Source organism: Pristiophorus japonicus, chromosome 19 (assembly GCF_044704955.1).
Source record: "Pristiophorus japonicus isolate sPriJap1 chromosome 19, sPriJap1.hap1, whole genome shotgun sequence".
NCBI lineage: Eukaryota > Metazoa > Chordata > Chondrichthyes > Pristiophoridae > Pristiophorus > Pristiophorus japonicus.
In genome coordinates this window covers 1,220,642-1,246,762 of record NC_091995.1, presented here as the reverse complement: position 1 = coordinate 1,246,762, position 26,121 = coordinate 1,220,642, and the positions used below count along the sequence as shown (strand labels likewise).

Sequence of the window (26,121 nt, the reverse complement as noted above, 5' to 3'; positions counted from 1 at the left end):
TCCTCCCTCGCTCCCTCTCACATTACCCCCGCACCCGCCCCTCACCCCCCCCCCCCCCCACCCCCGGCCGCCCGCCCACCTTGTTGGCGGTGCACATGTGGCTGTTCAAGTGAAAAAGCGATTGTCCTCAGCAGAGATGCCACAACAGTAAGTTAGCCTTCCAATACTCTCTGCCAAGGCTCACAATTTAATCATAGCCACTTAAGGAGGACTGGAGGGCCCTGGGGGTCTGTGGAACTTGAACCGCAGCAAGGAGGGAAAGGGGAGGGGGAGGTGGAAATGAATTGGTAAGAAATATTAACCAGTAACAAGTAGGTGCTAATCTATTTGATTTTTCTCTGATCTCCAGCGCACAGTGATCACATCTTGGACACAGGCCAGCTGATAAAATGCTTCCATTGTTTGTGGTGATGTTGCATCTGCTGTCTCAGGGCGTGTTGGCCCAGTTGTAAGTAACCATTCGCATTATCAATATCAGTTAAAACCAAAGATCCGCGACTGCCGGAATGAATGTAGCAATTCCTGGACCATAAAAGACCAGGCGCCCATCCCGCTCACCTTTTCCATCCTGGGAGTCCCATGATCCAACGATAATGGGGTTGGTGTCTAATCCTCACAATCCATCTCTTACCATCATCATCATAGGCAGTCCCTCAAAATCGAGGAAGGCTTGCTTCCACTCTAAAAGTGAGTTCTCAGGTGACTGAACAGTCCAATATGGAAATTACAGTCCCTGTCACAGGTGGGACAGATAGTTGTTGAGGGTAAGGGAGGGTGGGACAGGTTTGCCGCACGCTCCTTCCGAGGCCTGCGCTTGATTTCTGCATGCTCTTGGCGACGAGACTCGAGGTGCTCAACGCCCTCCCGGATGCACTTCCTCCACTTAGGGCAGTCTTTGATCAGGGTCTCCCAGGTGATGTTGCACTTTACCAGGGAGGCTTTGAGGGTGTCCTTGTAACGTTTCCACTGTCCTCCTTGGGCTCGCTTGCCATGAAGGAGTTCCGAGTAGAGCGTTTGCTTTGGGAGTCTCGTGTCAGGCACGCGAATGACGTGGCCTGCCCAACGGAGCTGATCAAGTGTGGTCAGTGCTTCGATGCTGGGGATGTTGGCCTGGTCGAGGACGCTAACGTTGGTGCATCTGTCCTCCCAGGGGATTTGCAAGATCTTGTGGAGACATCGTTGGTGGTATTTCTTCAGCGACTTGAGGTGTCTACTGTACATGGTCCATGTCTCTGATCCATTCAGGAGGGCGGGTATCACTACAGCCCTGTAGACCATGAGCTTGGTGCTAGATTTGAGGGCCTGGCTACAACTCCAGAGCATGCTGCAACTCACCACACGTCAGGTCTCAAATTACTCAAATGCTGTATCCCGAAATATCGGCCATAATTTCCCGGGATGATAGCGGGCATGATCGGTGGCGGGTGGGGTGGGAAGGTTGTCAGTTTTGACAGCGGGTCTGTCAGCCTGAGGCAGGAGTTCAGTGGCCAAAGCTACAGCTGATTACTTGACAGCAACAAATGTACAGTAAAAGCTCTCACCTGGCAGATGATCACTTTCCTCAGGCAGAAGATGTTGCGCACTCGATTTCTGGCACCGATTCTGCAGCCTACAAGTCTTTCCAGCAAAGTGTCCAGCCAGTCTCACCTCATTGGAAGAACTCTCTCACCACTGACAGATTGCTTCTGTCACCCATACTTCACCTGTCAACTATTCCTTCTACATTTCTTTTTTGTTGTTCGTTCCTGGGATGTGGACATCGCCGGTAAGGCCAGCCTTTATTGCCCATCCCTAATTGCCCTGGAGAAGGTGGTGGTGAGCTGCCTTCTTGAACCGCTGCAGTCCGTGTGGTGAAGGTGCTCCCACAGTGCTGTTAGGGAGTTCCAGGATTGTGACCCAGCGACGATGAAGGAACGGCCAATATATTTCCAAGTCGGGATGGTGTGTGACTGGGAGGGGAACGTGGAGGTGGTGGTGTTCCCATGCGCCTGCTGCCCTTGTCCTTCTAGGTGGGAGAGGTCGTGGGTTTGGGAAGTGCCTCCGAAGAAGCCTTGGCGAGTTGCTGCAGTGCATCTTGTAGATGGTACACACTGCAGCCACGGTGCGCCGGCGGTGGAGGGAGTGAATGTTGAAGGTGGGGGATGGGGGGCCAATCAAGCGGCTGCTTTGTCCTGGATGGTTTCGAGCTTCTTGAGCGTTGTTGGATCTGCACTCATCCAGGCAAGGGGTGCCGCTTATATTGTCTCACCTTGGTCCTCAGAAGCTGACCGCGATCAGCCCCAACACCAGCAGTACGAGGCACCCCAGCAGCACCAAAAAAACACCAACCTTCTCCGCGATCACCTGATGCTGCACAGGACAGAGGGCATCAGCGCCTGAGCATATTGCTGCCCGGGAAGCCAGGGATGGCCTCAGCATGGCCACATTTGCTTCACTTGACGCTGTACACCCTGGCTACCACATGATGCATCAGGTTGGCACCACCCCACACCAACTCCATGAAGCATCCCTACAATGCCCAAGCCATTCCTTTCACCATCATTACCATATAGTCGACGTATTTACTGAGGCATATGAAAGCATTGGCCTTATGCTAAACATCTGTAAGACAAAGGTCCTCTACCAGCCTGTCCGCGCCGCACAACACTGCCCCCCAGTCATCAAGATCCATGTCGCAGCCTTGGACAATGTGGGCCATTTCCCATACATCGCGAGCCTCCTATCAACAAGAGCAGACATTGATGAGGAGATTCAACACCGCCTCCAGTGCGCCAGCACAGCCTTCGGCCGCCTGAGGAAAAGCGTGTTCGAAGACCAGGCCCTCAAATCTACCACCAAGCTCATGGTCTACAGGGCTGTAGTAATACCCGCCCTCCTGTATGGCTCAGAGGCATGGACCATGTACAGTAGACACCTCAATTCGCTGGAGAAATACCATCAACGATGCCTCTGCAAGATCCTACAAATCCCCTGGGAGGACAGACGCACCAACATTAGCGTCCTCGACCAGGCCAACATCCCCAGCATCGAAGCACTGACCACACTTGATCAGCTCCGCTGGGCAGGCCACATTGTTTGCTTGCCTGACACGAGGCTCCCAAAACAAGCGCTCTACTCAGAACTCCTTCATGGCAAACGAGCCAAAGGTGGGCAGAGGAAATGTTACTAGGGACATCCTCAAAGCCTCCCTGATAAAGTGCAACATCCCCACCGTCAGCTGGGAGTCCCTGGCCAAAGACTGCCCTAAGTGGAGGAAGTGCATCAGGGAGGGCGCTGAGCGCCTCAAGTCTCATCGCCAAGTGCATGCAGAAAACAAGCACAAATATATTCAATGACCCAGCTCCACAGCTCTCTGAGGCAGAAAATTTCACATATTTACAACCCCTTGAGAGAAGAAATTCCTCCTCATCTCAGTTTTAAATGGGGGCCCCTTATTCTGAGATTATGCTCCCTAGTTCTAGTCTCCCCCATTAGTGGAAACATCCTCTCTGCATCCACACAATGCCGTAGAACACTGACAGCACTATGTTAGATTAAACTTCAAATCTAATGTGGCCAGGGCCCCTTTAAATATCCCAGCTGAAAAGGCACCATGAATGGTGTCACCAGACCCGCTCCATTTAATTGGGCTGGGTAACGCACTGGGCGGGGCTTAATAGGCTCATTTAAGGTAACATAGAAACATAGAAATGTACAGCGCAGAAGGAGGCCATTTCAGCCCATCGTGTCCACGGCGGCCGACAAAGAGCTGCACGGCTCTCGGGCACCAGCCCTGAAGGCTACATATAAACCTATGAACAATGACGGAAAGGCAAAGAGCACCCGGCCCAACCAGTCCGCCTCACACAACTGCGACACCCCTCACACTGAAACATTCTACACTCTGCCCCAACCGGAGCCATGTGATCTCCTGGGAGAGGCAAAAACCAGATAAAAACACAGGCCAATTTTAGGGAGAAAACATCTGGGAAAATTCCTCTCCGACCCATCCAGGCGATCGACACTAGTCCAGGAGATCACCCTGGCCGTATTCTATTCCCTGCAGTACTTACCATTATATCTGCACCGTCCAACAAAAGGTCACCCAGTCTAATCCCAATTACCAGCTCTAGGTCTGTAACCCTGCAGGTTACTGCACTTTAAGTGCCCATCCAACCATCTCTTAAAAGTGGTGAGGGTTTCTGCATCCACCACTCTTCCAGGCAGCGAGTTCCAGATCCCCACAACCCTCTGTGTAAAGAAGCTCCCCCTCAAACCCTCTCTAAACCTTCCACTAAACACCTTAAATCTATGCTCCCTCCTAATAGACCCCTCCACCAATGGAAATAGGCCCTTACTATCCACTCAATATTTTGTACACCTCAATGAGATCTCCTCTCAACCTCCTCTGTTCCAATGAGAACAAACCCAGCCTATCCAATCTGTCCTCATAACTAAGATTCTCCATTCCAGGCAGCATCCTAGTAAGTCTCCTCTGCATCCTCTCCAGTGCAATCACGTCCTTCCTATAACACGGTGACCAGAACTGCACGCAGTACTCCAGCTGTGGCCTAACCAAAGTATTATACAATTTAAGCATAATCTCCCTGCTCTTATATTCTATGCCTCGGCCAATAAAGGTAAGCATTCCGTTTACCTTTTTAACCACCTTATCCAACTCATTTTCAGTAATGGGTTGGAGCCACGGACATCGCCCACACCGGACCCACCCAGATAGGCAGAATTGTCTTGAGGAAGAAATCTATCTAACTTGTATTTGAATGAATCCATATTAACTGCTTCCACTATTTCCCTAGGGAAACCATCCATATTTACGAAAGGATAAACTTGCTTTGGAGGCAGTTCAGAGAAGGTTCACTCGGTTGATTCCGGGGATGAGGGGGTTGACTTATGAGGAAAGGTTGAGGAGGTTGGGCCTCTACTCATTGAAATTCAGATGAAAGAGGGGATCTTATCGAAACATATAAGATTATGAGGGAACTTGACAAGGTGGGTGCAGAGAGGATGTTTCCACTGATGGGGGAGACTAGAACTAGGGGGCATAATCTTAGAATAAGGGGCCGCCCATTTAAAACTGAGATGAGGAGGAATTTCTTCTCTCAGAGGGTTGTAAATCTGTGGAATTCGCTGCCTCAGAGAGTTGTGGAAGCTGGGACATTGAATAAATTTAAGACAAAGAGATAGACAGTTTCTTAACCAATAAGGGATTAAGGGGTTATGGGGAGTGGGCAGTGTTAGCACGAATGTTCCCTCCAAGAATCACTCGTCACTCTGGGTCAGTTCCATACATCAAAACGGTTTATCACGCCGGCGGGGAGATGAAGCCACTGGTTCATCCAGGCACCTCTCTCCGCTGAACTAAGGATTTCATGGATTTTTATATGTTTTACAACAGTTTACTACAGTTACATCAGCCCATTTCGGCTGGACACTATCCAATCATATTGATTATAGATTACATATAGATTCAATTAGACCAATAGAATTGGTCTCTAAACATTAGGTGGCTATGTGATCGCCTCATGTGGTACTAAGGGTTACTCATGGTCTTCTGACATTGTCCAGGTCCCCCGCTTATCTTACTGTCCTTGGGTGCTGTCTTTGAGTAGTTTCCTTATCTTAATCCTGTTACAGGAGTACTATTGTTCTATTATTCTACCGGGACATCTTGTCTGGGGCCTGGAAGCCTGTTGATTAGAGACATCTGCTGAGCTGATCTTTTCTGTGTATTCCCGTGTGAGAAACGGCAATTATCAGTAACTAGGAATGTGGTCCATTTCTGCTTGCTGCATTCCCTTAGTGCTTCGCTGAATTACTGGTAGCCATCTTCATACATGTCCTGCCACACATATTTAATTCTAACATTTTGCCACAGGTGCCTTTGCTCTGGAAACGCTCCCCAACAGGCAGGGAAGTGGAGCTGAGTCCATCATCAGATCAGCCATGATCGTATTAAATGGTGGAGCAGGCTCGAGGGGCCGTATGGCCTACTCCTGCTGCTATTTCTTATGTTCTTATTAGGAATGGGTTTCAATGTGGTTGACTGACTCATGGTGCAATGACCTGTAAGGATTAAATGCCACCGTTGGATTTTGCAGACAACGAAGGCCGTACTATTGCAGCGAGGTTCAGCAGTGTTACTCCTTCGTGTCCATGTGCAGGAGTTCAGATTATGAGGTAATCTTGCATAGGCACCGCGTGCTAATCAAACTAACCACACTCAGACATCAGTGGACATCAATGCGTTCTGAAATTAGCTCCCACCTCACTTTCCTATCTACACGCATCAATATGTTACTTTATCCATCCTTTCCCATCCGTGCCTTTGCTCCCTCCAGACTTGACTGTTCCAACGCACTCCTGGCTGGCCTCTCACATTCTACCCTTGCGTAAACTAGAGGTGATCCAAAACTCGGCTGCCCCGTGTCCTAACTCGCACCGAGTCCCGTTCACCCATCACCCCCTGTGCTCGCTGACCTACATTGGCTTCCGGTTAAGCATCGCCTCGATTTCAAAATTCTCATCCTTGTCTTCAAATTCCTCCATGGCCCTCACCCCTCCCTATCTCTGTAATCTCCTCCAGCCCCACAACCCTCCCCCCGCCGCGAGGTATCTGCACTCCTATAACTCTGCCCTCCTGACCATCCCTGATTATAATCGCTCCACAATCGGTGGCCGTGCCTTCAGCTGCCTGGGCCCCTAGCTCTGGAACTCTCTCCTTAAACCTCTCCGCCTCTCTACATCTCTTTCCTCCTCCAAGACGCTCCATAAAACATACCTCTTTGACCAAGCTTTTGGTCACCTGCGCTAATTTCTCCTTATGTGGCTCGGTGTGAATTTTTGTTATCTCATAATACTCCTGTGAAGCGCCTTGGGACGTTTCACTATGTTGAAGGCTCTATATAAATATAAGTTGTTGTTGTTGTTTAAATGATCGAATGTGGAGAACTGAGATCTGCGATTCTTGCTCTGTCCAGTGGTAGCAAAGATAAGGTCGTTTTACACTGGCCCTCAGTACAACATTCCTATTTCTTACATAGGAATAGGAGGAGGCCATTCAGCTCCTCGAACCTATTCTGACATTCTACTAAACCATAACTAATCCGTACTTAAACTTCCTCGACCCGCATTTTCTGCATATCTCTTGACACCAAAACAACAAAACAAAAATCCATTGATCTCAGTCTTGAAAATTCTAATGGATCCACAGCCTTTTGGGGGAGGGGGAACGGGAAGAGAGGTCGAGATTTCCACGATACTTTGTGTGGAAAAAGTGCTTCCTGATTTCACTCTGAATGGGCCTAGCTCTAATTTCCATGATTAAGATTTTTGGGGTAGGGTTGGAGGGCTGTGCAGCATGAGCCAAGACTCTGCCATTAAAATTGGTGTCAATAAGAAAAGAGGGAAAATGAACAAATGGCCTTTTCTGCTCAAGCAGCCTGTATGTTAAGAACATAACAGCATAAGAATTAGCAGCAGGAGTCGGCCATTCGGCCCCTCGAGCCTGCTCCACCATTCAATATGATCATGCCTGATCATTCCCTCAGTACCCCATTCCTGCTTTCTCTCCATACCACTTGGTCCCTTTAGCCGTAAGGGTCACATCTAGCTCCCTTTTGAATATGTCCAACGAATTGGCCTCAACAACTCTCTGCGGTAGAGAATTCCACAGGTTCACAACTCTCTGAGTGAAGAAGTTTCTCCTCATCTCGGTCCTAAATGGCTTACCCCTTATCCTTGGACTGTGACCCCTGGTTCTGGACTTCCCCAACATCGGGAACATTCTTCCTGCATCTAATCTGTCCAATCCTGTCATAATTTTATATGTTTCTACGAGATCCCCTCTCATCCTTCTAAATTTCAGTGAATATAAGCCCAGTCTATCCAGTCTTTCTTCATATGTCAGTGCTGCCATCCCGGGAATCAGTCTGGTGAACCTTCGCTGCACTCCCTCAATAGCAAGAATGTCCTTCCTCAGATTAGGAGACCAAAACTGAACACAATATTCAAGGTGTGGCCTCACCAAAGCCCTGTGCAACTGCAGTATGACCTCCCTGCTCCTATACTCAAATCCTCTCGCTATGAAGGCCAACATGCCATTTGCCTTCTTCACCACCTGCTGTACCTGCATGCCAACTTTCAATGACTGATGTACCATGACACCCAGATCTCGTTGCACCTCCCTTTTCCTAATCTGTCATCATTCAGTTAATATTCTGCCTTCCTGTTTTTGCCACCAAAATGGATAACCTCACATTTATCCACATTATACTGTATCTGCCATGCATTTGCCCACTCACCTAACCTGTCCAAGTCACCCTGCAGCCTCTTAGCATCCTCGTCACAACTCACACTGCCACCCAGCTTAGTGTCATCTGCAAACTTGGAGATATTACATTCAATTCCTTCGTCTAAATCATTAATGTATATTGTAAATAGCTGGGGTCCCAGCACTGAACCTTGCGGTGCCCCACTAGTCACTGCCTGCCATTCTGAAAAGGATAAGTTTATTCCTACTCTTTGCTCCTGTCTGCCAACCAGATCTCTATCTACGTCAGTACATTACCCCCAATACCATGTGCTTTGATTTTGCACACTAATCTCTTGTCAAAAGCTTTTTGAAAGTCCAAATACACCACATCCACTGGTTCTCCCTTGTCCACTCTACTAGTTACATCCTCAAAAAATTCTAGAAGATTTGTCAAGCATGATTTCCCTTTCATAAATCCATGCTGACTTGGACCAATCCTGTCACTGCTTTCCAAATGCGCTGCTATTTCATCCTTAATAATTGATTCCAACATTTTCCCCACTACCGATGTCAGGCTAACCGGTCTATAATTCCGTTTTCTCTCTCCCTCCCAAAAAGTGGGGTTACATTAGCTACCCTCCAATCCATAGGAACTGATCCAGAGTCTATAGAATGTTGGAAAATGATCACCAATGTATCCACTATTTCTAGCGCCACTTACTTACGTACTCTGGGATGCAGACTATCAGGCCCTGGAGATTTATCGGCCTTCAATCCTATCAATTTCCCTAACACAATTTCCTGACTAATAAGGATTTCCTTCAGTTCCTCCTTCTCGCTAGACCCTCGGACCCCTAGTATTTCCGGAAGGTTATTTGTGTCTTCCTTAGTGAAGACAGAACCAAAGTATTTGTTCAATTGGTGTGCCATTTTTTTGTTCTCCATTATAAATTCACCTGATTCTGACTGTAAGGGACCTACATTTGTCTTCACTAATCTTTTTCTCTTCACATATCTATAGAAGCTTTTGCAGTCAGTTTTTATGTGCCCTGCAAGCTTACTCTCATATTCTGTTTTCCCCCTCCTAATTAAACCCTTTGTCCTCCTCTGCTGAATTCTAAATTTCTCCCAGTCCTCAGGTTTGCTGCTTTTTCTGGCCAATTTATATGCCTCTTCCTTGGATTTAACGCTATCCCTAATTTCCCTTGTTAGCCACGGTTGAGCCACCTTCCCCGTTTTATTTTTATGCCAGACAGTGATGTACAATTGTTGAAGTTCATCCATGTGATTTTTAAATGTCTGCTATTGCCTATCCACCGTCAATCCTTTAAGTATCATTCGCCAGTCTATCCTAGCCAATTCACGTCTCATACCATCGAAGTTACCTTTCTTTAAGTTCAGGATCTTAGTCTCTGAATTAACTGTGTCACTCTCCATCTTAATGAAGAATTTTACCATATTATGGTCACTCTTTCCTAAAGGGCCTCGCATAACAAGATTGCTAATTAATCCTCTCTCTTTACACAACACCCAGTCTGGGATGGCCAGCTCTCTAGTTGGTTCCTCGACATATTGGTCCAGAAAACCATCCCCTATGCACTCCAGGAAATCCTCCTCTGTATTGTTCCAGTTTGATAGCTATCCTTTGATTCCCTTAATATCCAAAAATCTATTGATCTCTGTCTCGAATATAGTCAACGACTGACCCTCCACAACTCTCTGGGGTAGAGAATTCCAGAGATTCACCACCCTCTGAGTGAAGAAGTTTCTCCTCATCTCAGTCTTAAATGGACGACCCCTTATTCTGAGACTGTGACCCCTGGTTCTAGACTCCCCAGTCAGAGGAAATATCTATCCTGCATCTAACCTGTCAAGCCCGTGTAAGAATTGTGTCTGTTTCAATGAGATCATTTCGCATTCTTCTAAACTCGGCCCAGTCTGCTCAATCTCTCCTCATAGGACAATCCCCCCCATCCCAGGAATCAGTCTGGTGAACCTTCGTTGCACTCTCTCTACGGCAAATCACCTAAATACGGCACTTGCGAACATGCATCCCCGGGAGACGAGCTTTTGCAAGTGGAGATTTCGGCTATATGCTCAAGTCTTGCCCAGCGAATGTCCTTCAAACTCTTACACCTGCTAAAAGCTGTATCAGTGTAAGAGTTTTAAAAAAATAGAAAAATAAAGTGTTATCATTAATTTTTATATTAAAAACCCTGTTCATTAAGGTGAGTTTATTAAAACATTTAATTTTTTTTCTCGAAAAAATACATTTTTGTCTAAAGCATTTAATTAAATTCAACCTCAATTAATTTTAAATATATGGTGTGTATGTTACTTATTTAAAATGTTTATGTGTGTTTTGGGAGTATCCACATTCTTAGAACATAAGAACATAAGAAGTAGGTGCACAAGTCGGCCATACGGCCCCTCGAGCCTGCTCCGCCATTTAATACGATCATGGCTGATCTGATCATGGACTCAGCTCCACTTCCCTGCCCGCTCCCCATAACCCCTTATTCCCTTAACGGTTAAGAATCTGTCTATCTCTGTCTTATTCAGAGACTTATTCAATGTCCCAGCTTCCACAGCTCTCTGAGGCAGCGAATTCCACAGATTTACAACCCTCTGAGAAAAGAAATTCCTCCTCATCTCAGTTTTAAATGGGCGGCCCCTTATTCTAAGATTACGCCCCCTAGTTCTAGTCTCCCCCATCAGTGGAAACATCCTCTCTGCATCCACCTTGTCAAGCCCCTCATAATCTTATACGTTTCGATAAGATCACCTCTCATTCTGCTGAATTCCAATGAGTAGAGGCCCAACCTACTCAACCTTTCCTCATAAGTCAACCCCCTCATCCCCGGAATCAACCGAGTGAACCTTCTCTGAACTGCCTCCAAAGCAAGTATATCCTTTCGTAAATATGGAAACCAAAACTGCACGCAGTATTCCAGGTGTGGCCTCACCAATACCCTGTATAACTGTAGCAAGACTTCCCTGCTTTTATACTCCATCCTCTTTGCAATACAGGCCAAGATTCCAGTGGTCATGAAATTGAATGGATCTCCGTACAAACGAAACTCACAATTACTGTGAATGGGGACAGGCCATTTTCATTGGTTGATCCTGGCCCATGTGATCCCAGGCTGCACAGATGCTCCTGGAATATGTGGGCTCTTACGCTGGGCTGCACCTGGAGGACTCAGACCGCAAGTGTTCATTCCTCTGGGACCATCAGATACTTCCGTAAATATTTCTGTGGTTGGAGGCATCCACCCACGGGAAGCCTCCGACCACAATTTCAGGGCCAAGATGTTTTTGGAGATGCAATGGCAAATTAAAAATAACAAGAAAGAAAAATAAGGACCAACCATCACAAAGCGCCGAGAGTCAGTCAGCTCCGTGTTCCATCTGTACCTGACCTTTGAGCTTTTGCCGCTGACTTTACAATGCTGGATATTAGTGGATGAACATCAGAAATAGGAGCCCCTCGAGCCTGCTCCGCCATTCAATAAGATCATGGCTGATCTGACCTTGCCTCAATTTCCCTGACCGCTCCCCATCACCCTTGACTCCCTTATCGTTCAAAGATCTGTCGATCTCCACCTTAAATATATTCAATGACCCAGCCTCCACAGCTCTCTGGGGTAGAGAGTTCCAAAGGTTCACGACCCTCTGAGAGAAGAAATTCCTCCTCATCTCCATTTTAAATGGGTAGCCCCTTATTCTGAAACTATTCCCCCTAGTTCTAGATTCCCCCATGAGGGGAAATATCCTCTCTGTATCTACCCTGTCGAGCCCTCTCAGAATCTTATACGTTTCAATAAGATCACCTCTCATTCTTCTAAACTCCAATGAGTATAAGCCCAATCTGCTGAACCTTTCTTCGTAAGACAACCCCTTCATCTCAGGAATCAACCTCGTGAACCTTCTCTGAACTGCCTCCAATGCAAGTATATCCTTCCTTAAATAAGGAGACCAAAACTGCACGCAGTACTCTAGGTGTGGCCTCACCCATACCCTATACAGTTGTCGCAGGACTTCTCTGCTTTTATCCATCCCCCTTTGCAATAAAGGCCAACATTCCATTTGCCTTCCTGATTACTTATTCAAGGTTATGAAAGGCGGTGTAGAAATACAGGCTGATTCTTTGTAAAAATGACATAAAGATCCATCTAGCATTTGGTGAGTGTTAAAAAAATTGTATAAGTAGTAAATGAAAGTCTTTCATAAAAGTGCCACATTGGTGGGCCAGTAAGATGTGAGCCATTGATATTTAGACTGAGCAAAGTGCAGCCTGAGCAAGTGCACCAGTGCTGACATTGTGTTTTTCCCAACAGACACGTATCTACGAACCCAGTATGTGGATTGGGACTTTTATTGCTTCCAATGAGCAGAGTTATCAAGCTATCGCCCGCCTAAAGGAATACTTTCATAAGAAAAATGAACCAGGTAGGCAATGGCGGAAAATCGTGAGCTAAATGAACAAGAGCCCTGGGAGGCTTGATTTACATACAACCCAAGAAAAAACAGCAAGCTAAGGAAAACACATCCAGCTCAAACAAACCAAAGCAAAGAGGACCAAGCCAAGCCAAACTAATTCAGGCCAAATCCAATCAACCCAAGCCGAACTAATTAAACCCAAGCCAAGCCAAACTAATTCAGGCCAAATCCAATCAACCCAAGCCGAACTAATTAAACCCAAGCCAAGCCAAACTAATTCAAGCCAAATCAAATCAAACCAAACCAAACTATCAAGCCAAGCCAAACCAAACTAATTCAAAACCAGCCAAACCAAACTAAACTAATTCAAGCCAAGCCAAGGTTGATTCCGGAGATGAGGGGGTTGACTTATGAGGAAAGGTTGAGCAGGTTGGGCCTCTACTCATTGGAATTCAGAAGAATGAGAGGTGATCTTATCGAAATGTATAAGATTATGAGAGGGCTTGACAAGGTGGATGCAGAGAGGATGCTTCCACTAATGGGGGAGACTAGAACTAGGGGGCATAGTCTTAGAATAAGGGGCCGCCCATTTAAAACTGAGATGAGGAGGAATTTCTTCTCTGAGGGTTGTAAATCTGTGGAATTCGCTGCCTCAGAGAGCTGTGGAGGCTGGGTCATTGAATAAATTTAAGAGAGAGATAGACAGATTTTTGAGTGATAAGGTAGTAAAGGGTTATGGGGAGCGGGCGGGGAAGTGGAGCTGAGTCCATGATCGGATCAGCCATGATCGTATTAAATGGCGGAGCAGGCTCGAGGGGCCGTATGGCCTACTCCTGCTCCTATTTCTTATGTTCTTATGTTCTTAAGCCAAACCAAACCAACCCACACTAACCAAACCAAAGCAAACCAAACTAATTTAAACCAAACAAAGCCATGTCGAGCCAAACCAAACAATATCAAGCTAAGGTACACTGAGCCAAAATAAAGTGAAACACAACCAAGTCCAATGAGTTAAACCAAGATGGTTACCATAGTGATAACATTCTGTTTACAATCAAGGAGCAAGCAGCTTAATTTAATTACTTTCTTGTTGTGAAGTGCTGGCTGAATGTGTTTCTAGGCTGCCCTGGTGTCAGTAGTGACCTGGTTAACATGCTGTCTGAGTGTGATTCTGGGCTGTACAGGTTAACCTAGAGCTGATGACTTGTCTTCGTGTTTCCCCAGGTATTCAGTTAGAGCGGACTGCACCTATCCTCACCACCTTCAGGAATATCAATGGCTTGCCCCGAGAGACAGCTGTATATTCTATGGTTCCCAGAAGATATTTCACCAATCCCCCAGCTCCCAGGGACACAGCCGTGAGTGTGGCTTTTTGCACCTCTTCCAGTGACAGACTCCAGCATCCATCGTATCTGTGGAGACTAGGAGCCTTGCTGGCAAAACTGAGATATTCTTGCCACCGGGTACTCTCACACCCTGTCAACATGTGAACTGGTAATACCGGCAAGTACAGCAAGTAATTAGGAAGCCAAATGGAATGTTGGCCTTTATTGCAAGAGGATGGCGTATAAAAGCAGGGAAGTCCTGCTACAACTGTACAGGGTATTGGTGAGGCCGCACCTGGAGTACTGCGTGCAGTTTTGGTCTCCGTATTTAAGGAAGGATATACTTGCATTGGAGGCTGTTCAGAGAAGGTTGACGAGGTTGATTCTTGAGATGAGGGGGTTGTCATATGAAGAAAGGTTGAACAAGTTGGGCCTATATTCATTGGCGTTTAGAAGACTAGGAGGTGATCTTATTGAAAAGTACAAGATTCTGAGGGGGCTTGACAAGGTGGATGCAGAGAGGATGTTTCCCCTCGTGGGGGAATCTAGAACTAGGGGGCATAGTTTCAGAATAAGGGGTCGCCCATTTAAAACGGAAATGAGGAAGAATTTCTTCTCTCAGAGGGTTGTAAATCTGTGGAATTCACTGCCCCAGAGAGCTGTGGAGGCTGGGTCATTGAATATATTTAAGGTGCGGATAGACAGATTTTTGAAAGATAAGTGAGTCAAGGGTTATGGGGAGTGGGCAGGGAAGTGGAGTTGAGGCCAGGAGCAGATCAGCCATGATCTTATTGAATGGCGGAGCAGGCTCGAGGGGCCAAATGGCTGACTCCTGCTCCTATTTCTTATTTTCTTATGTACCAGGGTACGTGGGGCTCGAGCTCCCTACTAGTGATATTAGCTGACAACCGTTTGACGTGTTCTCTTCACAGCCCTCTCTCCGTTAGTTCAGGGCGAGGCCTTATTGCAGTGTATAAAATTATGAGGGGCCTGGATAGAGTGGATAGGAAGGGCCTATTCCCTTAGAAAAGGGGTCAATAACCAGGGGGTGTAGAATTAAATTGGGGGGAGGTTTACAGGGGATTTGAGGGGAAATTTCTTCACCCAGAGGGTGGTGGGGGTCTGGAACTCACTGCCTGAAAGGGTGGTAGAGGCAGAAACCCTCACCACATTTAAAAAGTACCTGGATGTGCACTTGAAGTGCTGTAACCTACAGGGCTACGGACCGAGAGCGGGAAAGTGGGATTAGGCTGGGTAGCTCTTGGTCGGCCGGCGCGGACACGATGGGCCGAAATGGCCTCCTTCCGTGCTGTCAACTTCTATGATTCGGAGACATTGGCCATGAATTCCCTTCGGCTTTTTAGGCGTTGTAACTGGATTGGGGCTTGGTAGAGAAAAACAGGGGTGGGGCGGATATGTCGATGGGTCCTGATTATGCTTGGTCTCCGACCCTTTGTGGATGTGGTGTATTTGGACTTCCAGAAGGCATTTGACAAGGTGCCACATAAAAGGTTACCGCACAAGATTAAAGTTCACAAGGTTGGGATTAATATAATAGCATGGATAGAGGATTGGCTAACTAACATAAAAGAGAAAGTCGGGAAAAATGGTTCATTCCCTGGTTGGCAACCAGTAACGAGTGGGGTGCCGCAGGGATCAGTGCTGGGACCCCAACTATTTACAATCTATATTAACGACTTGGAAGAAGGGACCGAGTGTAACGTAGCCAAGTTTGCTGACGATACAAAGATGGGAGGAAAAGCAATGTGTGAGGAGGACACAAATAATCTGCAAAAGGACATAGACAGGCTAAGTGAGTGGGCAAGAATTTGGCAGATGGAGTATAATGTTGGAAAGTGTGAGGTCATGCAATTTGGCAGAAAAAAATCAAAAAGCAAGGTATTATTTAAATAGAGAAAGATTGCAAAGTGCCGCAGCACAGAGGGACCTGGGGGTACTTGTGCATGAAACACAAAAGGTTAGTATGCAGGTACAGCAAGTGATCAGGAAGGCCAATGGAATCTTGGCCTTTATTGCAAAGGGGATGGAGTATAAAAGCAGGGAAGTCTTGCTACAGTTGTACATGATATTGGTGAGACCACACCTGGAATACTGCGTGCAGTTTTGGTTTCCATATTTACGAAAGGATGTACTTGCTTTGGAGGCAATTCAGAGAAGGTTCACAAGGTTGATTCTGGAGATGAGGAGGTTAACCTATGAGCAAAGGTTGCGTAAGTCGGGCCTCTACTCATTGGAATTTAGAAGAATGAGAGGTGATCTTATCGAAACGTATAAGATTATGAGGGGCTTGACAAGGTGGATGCAGAGAGGATGTTTCCACTGATGAGGAAGACTAGAACTAGGGGGCATAATCTTAGAATAAGGGGCTGCCCATTTAAAACTGAGAAGGGGAAAAATTTCTTCTTTCAGAGGGTTGTAAATCTATGGAATTCTCTGCCTCAGAGAGCTGTGGAAGCCGGGACATTGAATAAATTTAAGACAGAAATAGACATTTCTTAACCGTTAAGGGATTAAGGGGTAATGGGGAGCGGGCAGGGAAGTGGAGCTGGGTCCATGATCGGATCAGCCATGATCGTATTAAATGGCGGAGCAGGCTCGAGGGGCCCTATGGCCTATTCCTGCTCCTTTTTCTTATGTTCTTATGTTATGTTGTTTAGCCACCGAGATGCAGATGCAGGAATTCCCTCATACAAGATGTTTCCTGCCTTCAGGCCCCTTAGCGTGGCACTGCCAATCAGGTCCCTGATATCCAGCATTCCCCAGGTGAACTGATGAAGATCGGGCCTTTCCTCCCTCATTGATCAATTTTCCAGATTGCGGTAACCAGCCATTTGCCAAGTGTGCCATTTCGAGGGGCCTGTCCCACCCACCCCGCTCTAACTTCCCGAAGTGCGTACATACCCAGAGTTGCCCTGAAATTGGCTTGTGCACCCATCCTACGCAGGAGCTCACCACTCCTGGGTATTCCGATGGGGTCGGGACGGGGGGGAGGGCCGGTGTGGGGGGCACCTTTGGGGTCATCGGGGAGGGTGGGGGGGGCACCCTTGGGGTCATCGGATCATCAGGCAGAGGTTCAGTTTCACCTGGGGTGAAGAACCAGACTGTTCGCAAACTTGGTGTCACATTTGACCCTGAAATGAGCTTGTGACCACATATCCGCAGCATAACTAAGACCGCCTATTTCCACCTCTGTAACATCACCCGTCTCCGCCCCTGCCTCAGCTCATCCACTGCTGAAGCCCTCATCCATGCCTTTGTTACCGCTAGGCTTGTCTATTCCAAGGCACTCCTGGCTGGCCTCCCACATTCTACCCTACGTAAACTAGAGGTGATCCAAAACTCGGATTCCCCGTGTCCTAACTTGCACCAAGTCCCGCTCCTCTGTGCTCGCCGACCTACATTGGCTTCCGGTTAAGCAGCGCCTCGATTTCAAAATTCTCCTCCTTGTTTACAAATCCCTCCATGGCCCTCGCCCCTCCCTATCTCTGTAATCTCCTCCAGCCCCACAACCCCCCCCGAGATGTCTGCGCTCCTCTAATTCTGCCCTCCTGACCATCCCTGATTATAATCGCTCCACCATCGGTGGCCGTGCCTTCAGCTGCCTGGGCCCCAAGCTCTGGAAATCCCTCCCTCAACCTCTCCGCCTCTCTCCCTCTCTTTCCTCCTTCAAGACACTCCTCGAAACCTATCTCTTTGACCAAGCTTTTGGTCACCTGTGCTAATTTATAGTTATGTGGCTTGGTGTCAATTTTTTTATCTCATAATCCTTCTGTGAAGCGCCTTGGGATGTTTCACGATGTTAAAGGCGCTATATAAATACAAGTTGTTGTTGGGTACAAGGCTCGGAAGAGATCTGGCGCCATGAACCCGTTTTGCCTTAATTGAACATAAGAACTTAAGGAATAGGAGCAGGAGTAGGCCATACGGCCCCCCGAGCCGGCTCCGCCATTTAATACGATCATGGCTGATCTGATCATGGACTTAGCTCCACTTCCCTGCCCACTCCCCATAACCCCTTATCCCTTACCGTTCAAGAAACTGTCTATTTCTGTCTTAAATTTATTCAATGTCCCAGCTTCCACAGCTCTCTGAGGCAGCGAATTCCACAGATTTACAACCCTCTGAGAAGAAATTCCTCCTCAGCTCAATTTTAAATGGGAGGCCCCTTATTCTAAGATTATGCCCCCTAGTTCTAGTCTCCCCCATCAGTGGAAACATCCTCTCTGCATCCACCTTGTCAAGCCCCCTCATAATCTTATATGTTTCAATAAGATCCCCTCTCATTCGTATGAATTCCAATGAGTAGAGGACCAACCTACTCAACCTTTCCTCATAAGTCAATCCCTCATCTCCGGAATCAACCGAGTGAACCTTCTCTCAACTGCCCCCACAGCAAGTATATCCTTTCGTAAATATGGAAACCAAAACTACACGCCGTATTCCAGGTGTGGCCTCACCAATACCCTGTACAGCTGTAACAAGACTGCCCTGCTTTTATACTCCATCCCCTTTGCAATAAAGGCCAAGATACCATTGGCCTTCCTGACCACTTGCTGTACCTGCATACTATCCTTTTGTGTTTCATGCACCAGGACCCCCAGGTCCTGTTGTACTGCAGCACTTTGCAATCTTTCTCCATTTAAATAATACCTTGCTCTTTGATTTTCTTCTGCCAAAGTGCATGACCTCACATTTTCCAACATTATACTCCATCTGCCAAATTCTTGCCCACTCACTTAGCCTGTCTATGTCCTCCTGCAGAGTCTTTATTTCCTCCTCACACATTACCCTTCCTCCCATCTTTGTATCGTCAGCAAACTTGGCTACGTTACACTCAGTCGCCTCTTCCAAGTTGTTAATATAGATTGTAAATAGTTGGGGTCCCAGCACTGATCCCTGCGGCACCCCACTCGTTACTGATTGCCAACCAGAGAATGAAGCATTTATCCCGATTCTCTGTTTTCTGTTTTGTCAGCCAATCTTATATCCATGCTATTATATTTTCAAATTGGGTTGATGCCTCCACTAAAATAACAGAGAGAGGACTTTGTCCGTCAGATGTTATCTGGACCCCCTTGATTCTAACAAGGAGCTCCCAACACACCACGCGCTTTCCCTCGACCATCATCATAGGCGGTCCCTCGAACGAGGATGACTTGCTTCCACGAGTTCACAGGTGTTTCGATGGACCCGATATTCCAGTCCTGAATTCCAATTGAAGGGTGGAAGATGCCTGAGCCTGGATTGTTTTAACGTGTGGTGACCGTCACACATCAGCCACCACACGGGCTTGACAGAGCTCGGCCTTTATCCAGTGGCAAGGGTTAACCAGGACGGCTGGAGACCTGCTCTGCTGCATGGACCCAGTGCGCTCACATATCGCACAGTGTGGGCTGACCTGTGCTGCCCCTGGGCCCTCGGCTCTTCTGGGCCCTGTAACATCATTCGGCGCACTTCTGCCACGATCTCTTACCGCTCCTCCACTACAAAAACACTCGCCGCACCTCCGCCACGATCTCTTGCCGCACCTCCACACCAAACATTCGCCAAACTGTAATGAGACCATATTAGTTAACCTGTGGATCCCAGCCTCTTGGTTAATAATGATCCTGTTATTGAGCCATCCAATCCCAAGTAGGAAGAAGGTTCAAGGACCACGCTGTTCTTTAGTGCATCGTGACCTGCCAAACTGTGCAAACATTTGGTATCCAACAGCTGCTCTGGGCATGGATGAAGGGTCGAAATTGCCCCTTTCCTTAAGGCCTGTTAACCCCGAAAATCCCCTCGGAAATCTTCGTCCCGCCCGGGGGTGCTAAAACAAGCTTTTCCCCGGTGGTCCAGTGAGGCTGCGGCCTTCTCCAGCGACAGTGCAGCTTCCATTAAAGAGGCGGGCGCACTGACACTGCCGCCATGTTTTTTTTTTGTCGGCCGCCTGCCGTCTCTGGCCCGACAATTATGCCCCCCCCCGGGTTCAGCTGGGCTGCCAACTGAAACCCTCCCCCGGGGCCCAGTGGGCCAAAGTTTAAAAATCGCAGGGGCGCGCCCTTTTAAGTGAAGGGAAGAGCCGAGGTGACACGGCGCCGTGATGACATCACCGTGGCGGTGACTCCGCCACCCCCCCACCCACCCCAACTTCCGCACCTCAGTTGCTGTCATCGCCGTGTCTTTGCCCCTCGGGTGTAGTCACCGTCCCCATTGTGACCGATCTCCGCAGCAAAACATCACATAAGGACATCAGAAATAGGAGCAGGAGTAGGCCATACAGCCCCTCGAGCCTGCTCCGTCATTTAATACGATCATGGCTGATCTGATCATGGGCTCAGCTCCACTTCCCTGCCCGCTCCCCATAACCCCTTATTCCCTTATCGGTTAAGAAACTGTCTATTTCTGTCTTAAATATACTCAATGTCCCGGCTTCCACAGCTCTCTGAGGCAGCGAATTCCACAGATTTACAACCCTCAGAGAGAAGAAATTCCTCCTCATCTCAGTTTTAAATGGGCGGCCCCTTATTCTAAGACCATGCCCCCTAGTTCTAGTCTCCCCCATCAGTGGAAACATCCTCTCTGCATCCACCTTGTCAAGCCCCCTCATAATCTTATACGTTTCGATAAGATCACCTCTCTTTCTTCTGAATTCCAATAAGTAGAGGCCCAACCTACTCAACCTTTCCTCATAAGTCAACTCCCTCATCCCTGGAATCAACCGAGTGAACCTTCTCTGAACTGTCTCCAAAGCAAGTATATACATTTGTAAATATGGAAACCAAAACTGCACGCAGTATTCCAGGTGTGGCCTCACCAATACCCTGTATAACTGTAGCAAGACTTCCCTGCTTTTATACTCCATCCCCTTTGCAATAAAGGCCAAGATTCCATTGGCCTTCCTGATCACTTGCTGTACCTGCATACTAACCTTTTGTGTTTCATGCACAAGTACCCCCAGGTCCCGCTGTACTGCAGCACTTTGCAATCTTTCTCCATCTAAATAATAACTTGTTCTTTGATTTTTTTCTGCCAAAGTGCATAACCTCACACTTTCCAACATTATACTCCCATCTGCCAAATCTTTGACACCTCATTTAGCCTGTCTATTTCATTTTGCAGATTTTCCCCAGCATCAGGCCCGAGCCATTTGAACTCCCAGGCACCTTCTCCCGGCCAGGCAGAAATATGAAGGACTGACGTGAGTGGGATGTTGGACCCGAGGCAATGGACCTTGGGCTTAACCTCAGCACCAGACAAGGGCTTTGGCAGTGGATGCCAGTGGGGAGAGGCTGAGGCCTGGGGCTTGTGGAGGCTCGGGGACCCCTTGCGGGGCCTGGGGTAGGGGTGTGAACGACAGCGTACTCCGACGGGTGGGGGGGGGGGGGGAGTTGGTGGATGCAGGGGTCCCTGTTAATTTTGAAATTTGTGGCCTCTCTCAGCCTACCTCCACCTCCCCGCTGCCTCATCGCCCCCTGCTCCCCGACACGCCAGGAAACTCGTCCTGCTCAGCAGCCGATTGCGTCTTCAATCACCCAGGGCAACGTCACTTGTCTGTCAGTGCTGGGAGCGGGGGTCAGGGGGCCAGTGACAGGTGCAACCCCGGGGCACACCCAGCGTGATACTAACCTTTCCTTTCCATTGTAGGTGTTCCTGAAGCGATTCCCCCCAATGGCGATGTTTGTGAAATCGTACGAGGGCTGGTTCTTCAATCAACGGCGGATCTCAGAGAAGCTGTACGAAAGCCTGCTTCGGGAAGGGGAGCAGTTCCAGTGGGATCGTTTCTACACGGCGCGTTATAACAGGTAGGGATCATGCCGGGGGAGTTGGGGGGCAAGGGGGGAGCGGGGGAGGGGGGAAAGGGGGAACGGGGAGTGGACGGGGTAAGGGGGGAGCGGGGAAGGGGGAGCAGGTGTGCAGGGGAGGGGGTGCGGGGCAGGGGGAACGGGGGAGCGGGGAGGGGGAAAGGGGGAACGGGGGAGCGGACGGGGTAAGGGGGGAGCGGGGAAGGGGGAGCGGGTGTGCAAGGGAGGGGGTGCGGGGCAGGGGGAACGGGGGAGCGGGGAAGCAGGGGCGGAGGGAACGGGGGGAACTGGGGGACAGGAGATGGGGGAATGGGAAATGGGGAGGGAGGAACAGGGGGACGGGGAGATCGGGGGAGGGGGTAGCAGGGGGATAGGGGAGGAGGGAACGGGGAGGAGGGAGCGGGGGAGGAGGGAACAGGGGGACAGGGGAGGGGGGAATGGGGAGGGGAAACAGGGAGGGGGCAATGGGGGAAAGGGGTTATGGGGGAATGGGGATGGGAAAGGGGAACCTGGGGAGGGGTAACAGGGGAGGGAGTAACGGCGGCGAGGGGGAGGGGGAATGGGGGAGGGGAGAGGGAATGGGGAATGGGGAGGAGGGAAACGGGGGAGAGGGGACGGGGGAATGGGGAGGGGGGACGGGTGACAGGAGGGAGGGAACAGGGGAGGGGGAAAGGGGGAGGGGAGAACAGGGATGGGGTAACTGGAGGGGGGAACGGGGAACCGGGGGAGGGGGGACGGGAGAACAGGGGGAGGGGGGCGGGGAGGGGGAAACGGGGGGGCGAGGAGGGGAATTGGGAATGGGGTAATGGGGTAATGGGCGAATGGGGAGGGGGTAATGGGGAATGGAGAATGTGAGAGGGGGAACGGGCGGGCGAGGGAACGGGGAGGGGGAACGGGGAGGTGAAAATGGGGGAACAGGGAACGGGAGATGGGGGAACGGAGGCAGGAGGAACAGCGGAGGGGTGAATGGGGGAATGGGGTGGGGAAACGGGGGAGGGGGTAATGGGGGGACGGGGAAGGGGTAGTGGGGGAGCGGGGGAGGAGGTAACGGGGAGGGGGCAGGGAGGGGGTAACGGGGGACGGGGCGGGGGGACGGGGCGGGGGCGGGGAGGTGTAATGGGGGAATGGGGGAGGGGGTAACGGGGGAACGAGGGAGGGGTAACGGGGGACAGGGAGGGGTAAAGTGGGAACGGGGAGGGGAATGGGGGAGGGGGTAACCGGGGCGGGGAGGGGTAATAGGGATGGGGGAGGGGTAACGGTGGGGCGAGGAGGGGAATGGGGGAAGGGTAACAGGGAACGGGGAGGGGGTAACGGGAGAACGGGGAGGGGGAAATGGGGAACGGGGGGACGAGGGAACGGGGGGAGGGGGAACAGGGAGGGAAAAATGGGGGAATGTGGAACGGGAGAGGGGGAACGGGGGCAGGAGGAGGAGGTAATGGGGGAATGGGGAGGGGTAATGGGGGAATGGGGAAGGGGTAATGGGGGGGCGGGGAGGGGTAATGGGGAAGGGGGTAATGGGGCGAGGCGGAGGGGTAATGGGGGAATGGGGAGGGGTAATGGGAGATTGGGGAGGGGGTAATGGGGGATGGGGAGGGGGTAATGGGGGAACGGGGAGGGGGTAATGGGGAACGGGGAGGGGGTAACGGGGATGGGGGAGGGGTTAACGGGGGCGGGGGGGTAATGGGGGAACAGGGGAGGGTGGACGGGGGAGGGGGTAACGGGGACAGGGAGGGGTAACGGGGGACAGGGACAGGGGAGGGAGTAAGAACATAAGAACATAAGAATTAGGAACAGGAGTAGGCCATCTAGCCCCTCGAGCCTGCTCCGCCATTCAACAAGATCATGGTTGATCTGGGCGTGGACTCAGCTCCACTTACCCGCCCGCTCCCCGTAACCCTTAATTACCTTATTGGATAAAAATTTATCTATCTGTGATTTGAATACATTCAATGAGCTAGCCTCAACTGCTTCCTTGGGCAGAGAATTCCACAGATTCACAACCCTCTGGGAGAAGAAATTCCTTCTCAACTCGGTTTTAAATTGGCTCCCCCGTATTTTGAGGCTGTGCCCCCTAGTTCTAGTCTCCCCGACCAGTGGAAACAACCTCTCCGCCTCTATCTTGTCTATCCCTTTCATTATTTTAAATGTTTCTATAAGATCACCCCTCATCCTTCTGAACTCCAATGAGTAAAGACCCAGTCTACTCAATCTATCATCATAAGGTAACCTCTTCATCTCCGGAATCAGCCTAGTGAATCGTCTCTGTACCCCCTCCAAAGCCAGTATATCCTTCCATAAGTAAGGTGACCAAAACTGCACGCAGTACTCCAGGTGCGGCCTCACCAATACCCTGTACAGTTGCAGCAGGACCTCCCTGCTTTTGTACTCCATCCCTCTCGCAATGAAGGCCAACATTCCATTCGCCTTCCTGATTACCTGCTGCACCTGCAAACTAACTTTTTGGGATTCATGCACAAGTACCCCCAGGTCCCTCTGCACCGCAGCATGTTGTAATTTCTCCTCATTCAAATAATATTCCCTTTTACTGTTTTTTTTCCCAAGGTGGATGACCTCACACTTTCCGACATTGTATTCCATCTGCCAAACCTTAGCCCATTCGCTTAACCTATCTAAATCTCTTTGCAGCCTCTCTGTGTCCTCTACACAACGCACTTTCCCACTAAGCTTTGTGTCATCTGCAAATTTTGTTACACTGCACTCTGTCCCCTCTTCCAGGTCATCTATGTATATTGTAAACAGTTGTGATCCCAGCACTGATCCCTGTGGCACACCACTAACCACTGATTTCCAACCCGAAAAGGACCCATTTATCACGACTCTCTGCTTTCTGTTCGCCAGCCAATTCTCTATCCATGCTAATACATTTCCTCTGACTCCGCGTACCTTTATCTTCTGCAGTAACCTTTTGTGTGGCACCTTATCGAATGCCTTTTGGAAATCTAAATACACCACATCTATCGGTACACCTCTATCCACCATGCTCGTTATATCCTCAAAGAATTCCAGTAAATTAGTTAAACGGGGACAGGGAGGGGTAACGGGGGGACAGGGACAGGGAGGGGTAACGGAGACAGGGAGGGGGTAACCGGGGGACAGGGACGGGGAGGGGTAATGGGGATGGGGGAGGGGTAACGCGGACAGGGGAGGGGTAATGGGGACGGGGTAACGGGGACGGGGGAAGGGTAACGGGGACGGGGGAAGGGTAACGGGGACGGGGCGTGGTAACGGGGATCTGTAACGGGGACGGGGAGGGGTAACGGGGATGGGGGAAGGGTAACGGGGACGGGGCGGGGTATCGGGGGCGGGGGTGGGGTAACGGTGGGACAGGGGCGGGAGAGAGGTAACGGGGGGACAGGGGTGGGGAGGGGTAACGGGGCCAGGGGGAGGGGTAATGGGGAGGGGTAACGGGGGGCCGTGGAGGGGTAACGGTGGGACAGGGACGGGGGAGGGGTAACGGGGGCGGGGGAGGGGTAATGGTGGGACAGGGACGGGGAGTGGTAATGGGGGCGGGGGAGGGGTAACGGTGGGACAGGGACGGGGGAGGGGTAACGGGGACGGGCAGGGGTAATGGGGACAGGGGGAGGGGTAACGGGGACGGGGAGGTGTAACGGGGGGCTGGGGAGGTGTAGCGGGGGGACAGGGACGGGGGAGGGGTAACGGGGACGGGCAGGGGTAATGGGGACAGGGGGAGGGGTAATGGGGACGGGGAGGTGTAACGGGGGGCTGGGGAGGTGTAGCGGGGGGACAGGGACGGGGGAGGGGTAACGGGGACGGGCAGGGGTAATGGGGACAGGGGGAGGGGTAACGGGGATGGGGAGGTGTAACGGGGGGCTGGGGAGGTGTAACGGGGGGACAGGGACGGGGAGGGGTAACGGGGACGGGGGAGGGGTAACGGGGACGGGCAGGGGTAACGGGGACGGGGGAGGGGTAACGGGGACGGGCAGGGGTAACGGGGACGGAGGGAGGTGTAACGGGGGGCCGGTGAGGGGTAACGGGGGGACAGGGGATGGAGGTGGGTGAATGGGGAACACTGTTTAATCCCATTACTCCCTTTGCCCCTTCCGCTGCTTGGGGCCGAGGTGCATGAACACAGTTTGTTGAGGAAGCTGTTGAGCAAATGGCGAGGGTTTTGTGCTGAGTAATTTGTCACTTTTGCTGTTGTTCCCTCCGCAGCCCGCTGACATTCCTCAATCGACACACCGAGGTGTGGTACCTGGCCCGGGGAACACCCAAGTGTAGCAGCAGGTACAGGAGGCCATACTTGTTGGTGTGA

At 50.1% G+C, this 26,121-nt stretch overlaps 1 protein-coding gene across 1 annotated transcript; it reads left to right on the top strand.

Annotated features, from left to right (window-relative positions):
- Nucleotides 1–389: 389 nt before the first annotated feature.
- On the top strand, nucleotides 390–26,121 carry LOC139230607 (heme-binding protein 2-like). Its single transcript, XM_070862426.1, has 6 exons — nucleotides 390–448; nucleotides 6,099–6,177; nucleotides 12,592–12,703; nucleotides 13,919–14,052; nucleotides 21,670–21,827; nucleotides 26,022–26,121. The coding sequence occupies exons 1-6, from the start codon at nucleotides 390–392 to the stop codon at nucleotides 26,119–26,121; spliced, it is 642 nt and encodes a 213-aa protein (XP_070718527.1).

Coding starts and splice junctions, on each gene's coding strand:
- LOC139230607 (XM_070862426.1), top strand. CDS start 390: ATGCTTCCATTGTTTGTGGTGATGTTGCATCTGCTGTCTCAGGGCGTG. Junction 12,704..13,918: donor TCATAAGAAAAATGAACCAG/GTAGGCAATGGC, acceptor GTGTTTCCCCAG/GTATTCAGTTAGAGCGGACT. Junction 21,828..26,021: donor TACACGGCGCGTTATAACAG/GTAGGGATCATG, acceptor TTCCCTCCGCAG/CCCGCTGACATTCCTCAATC.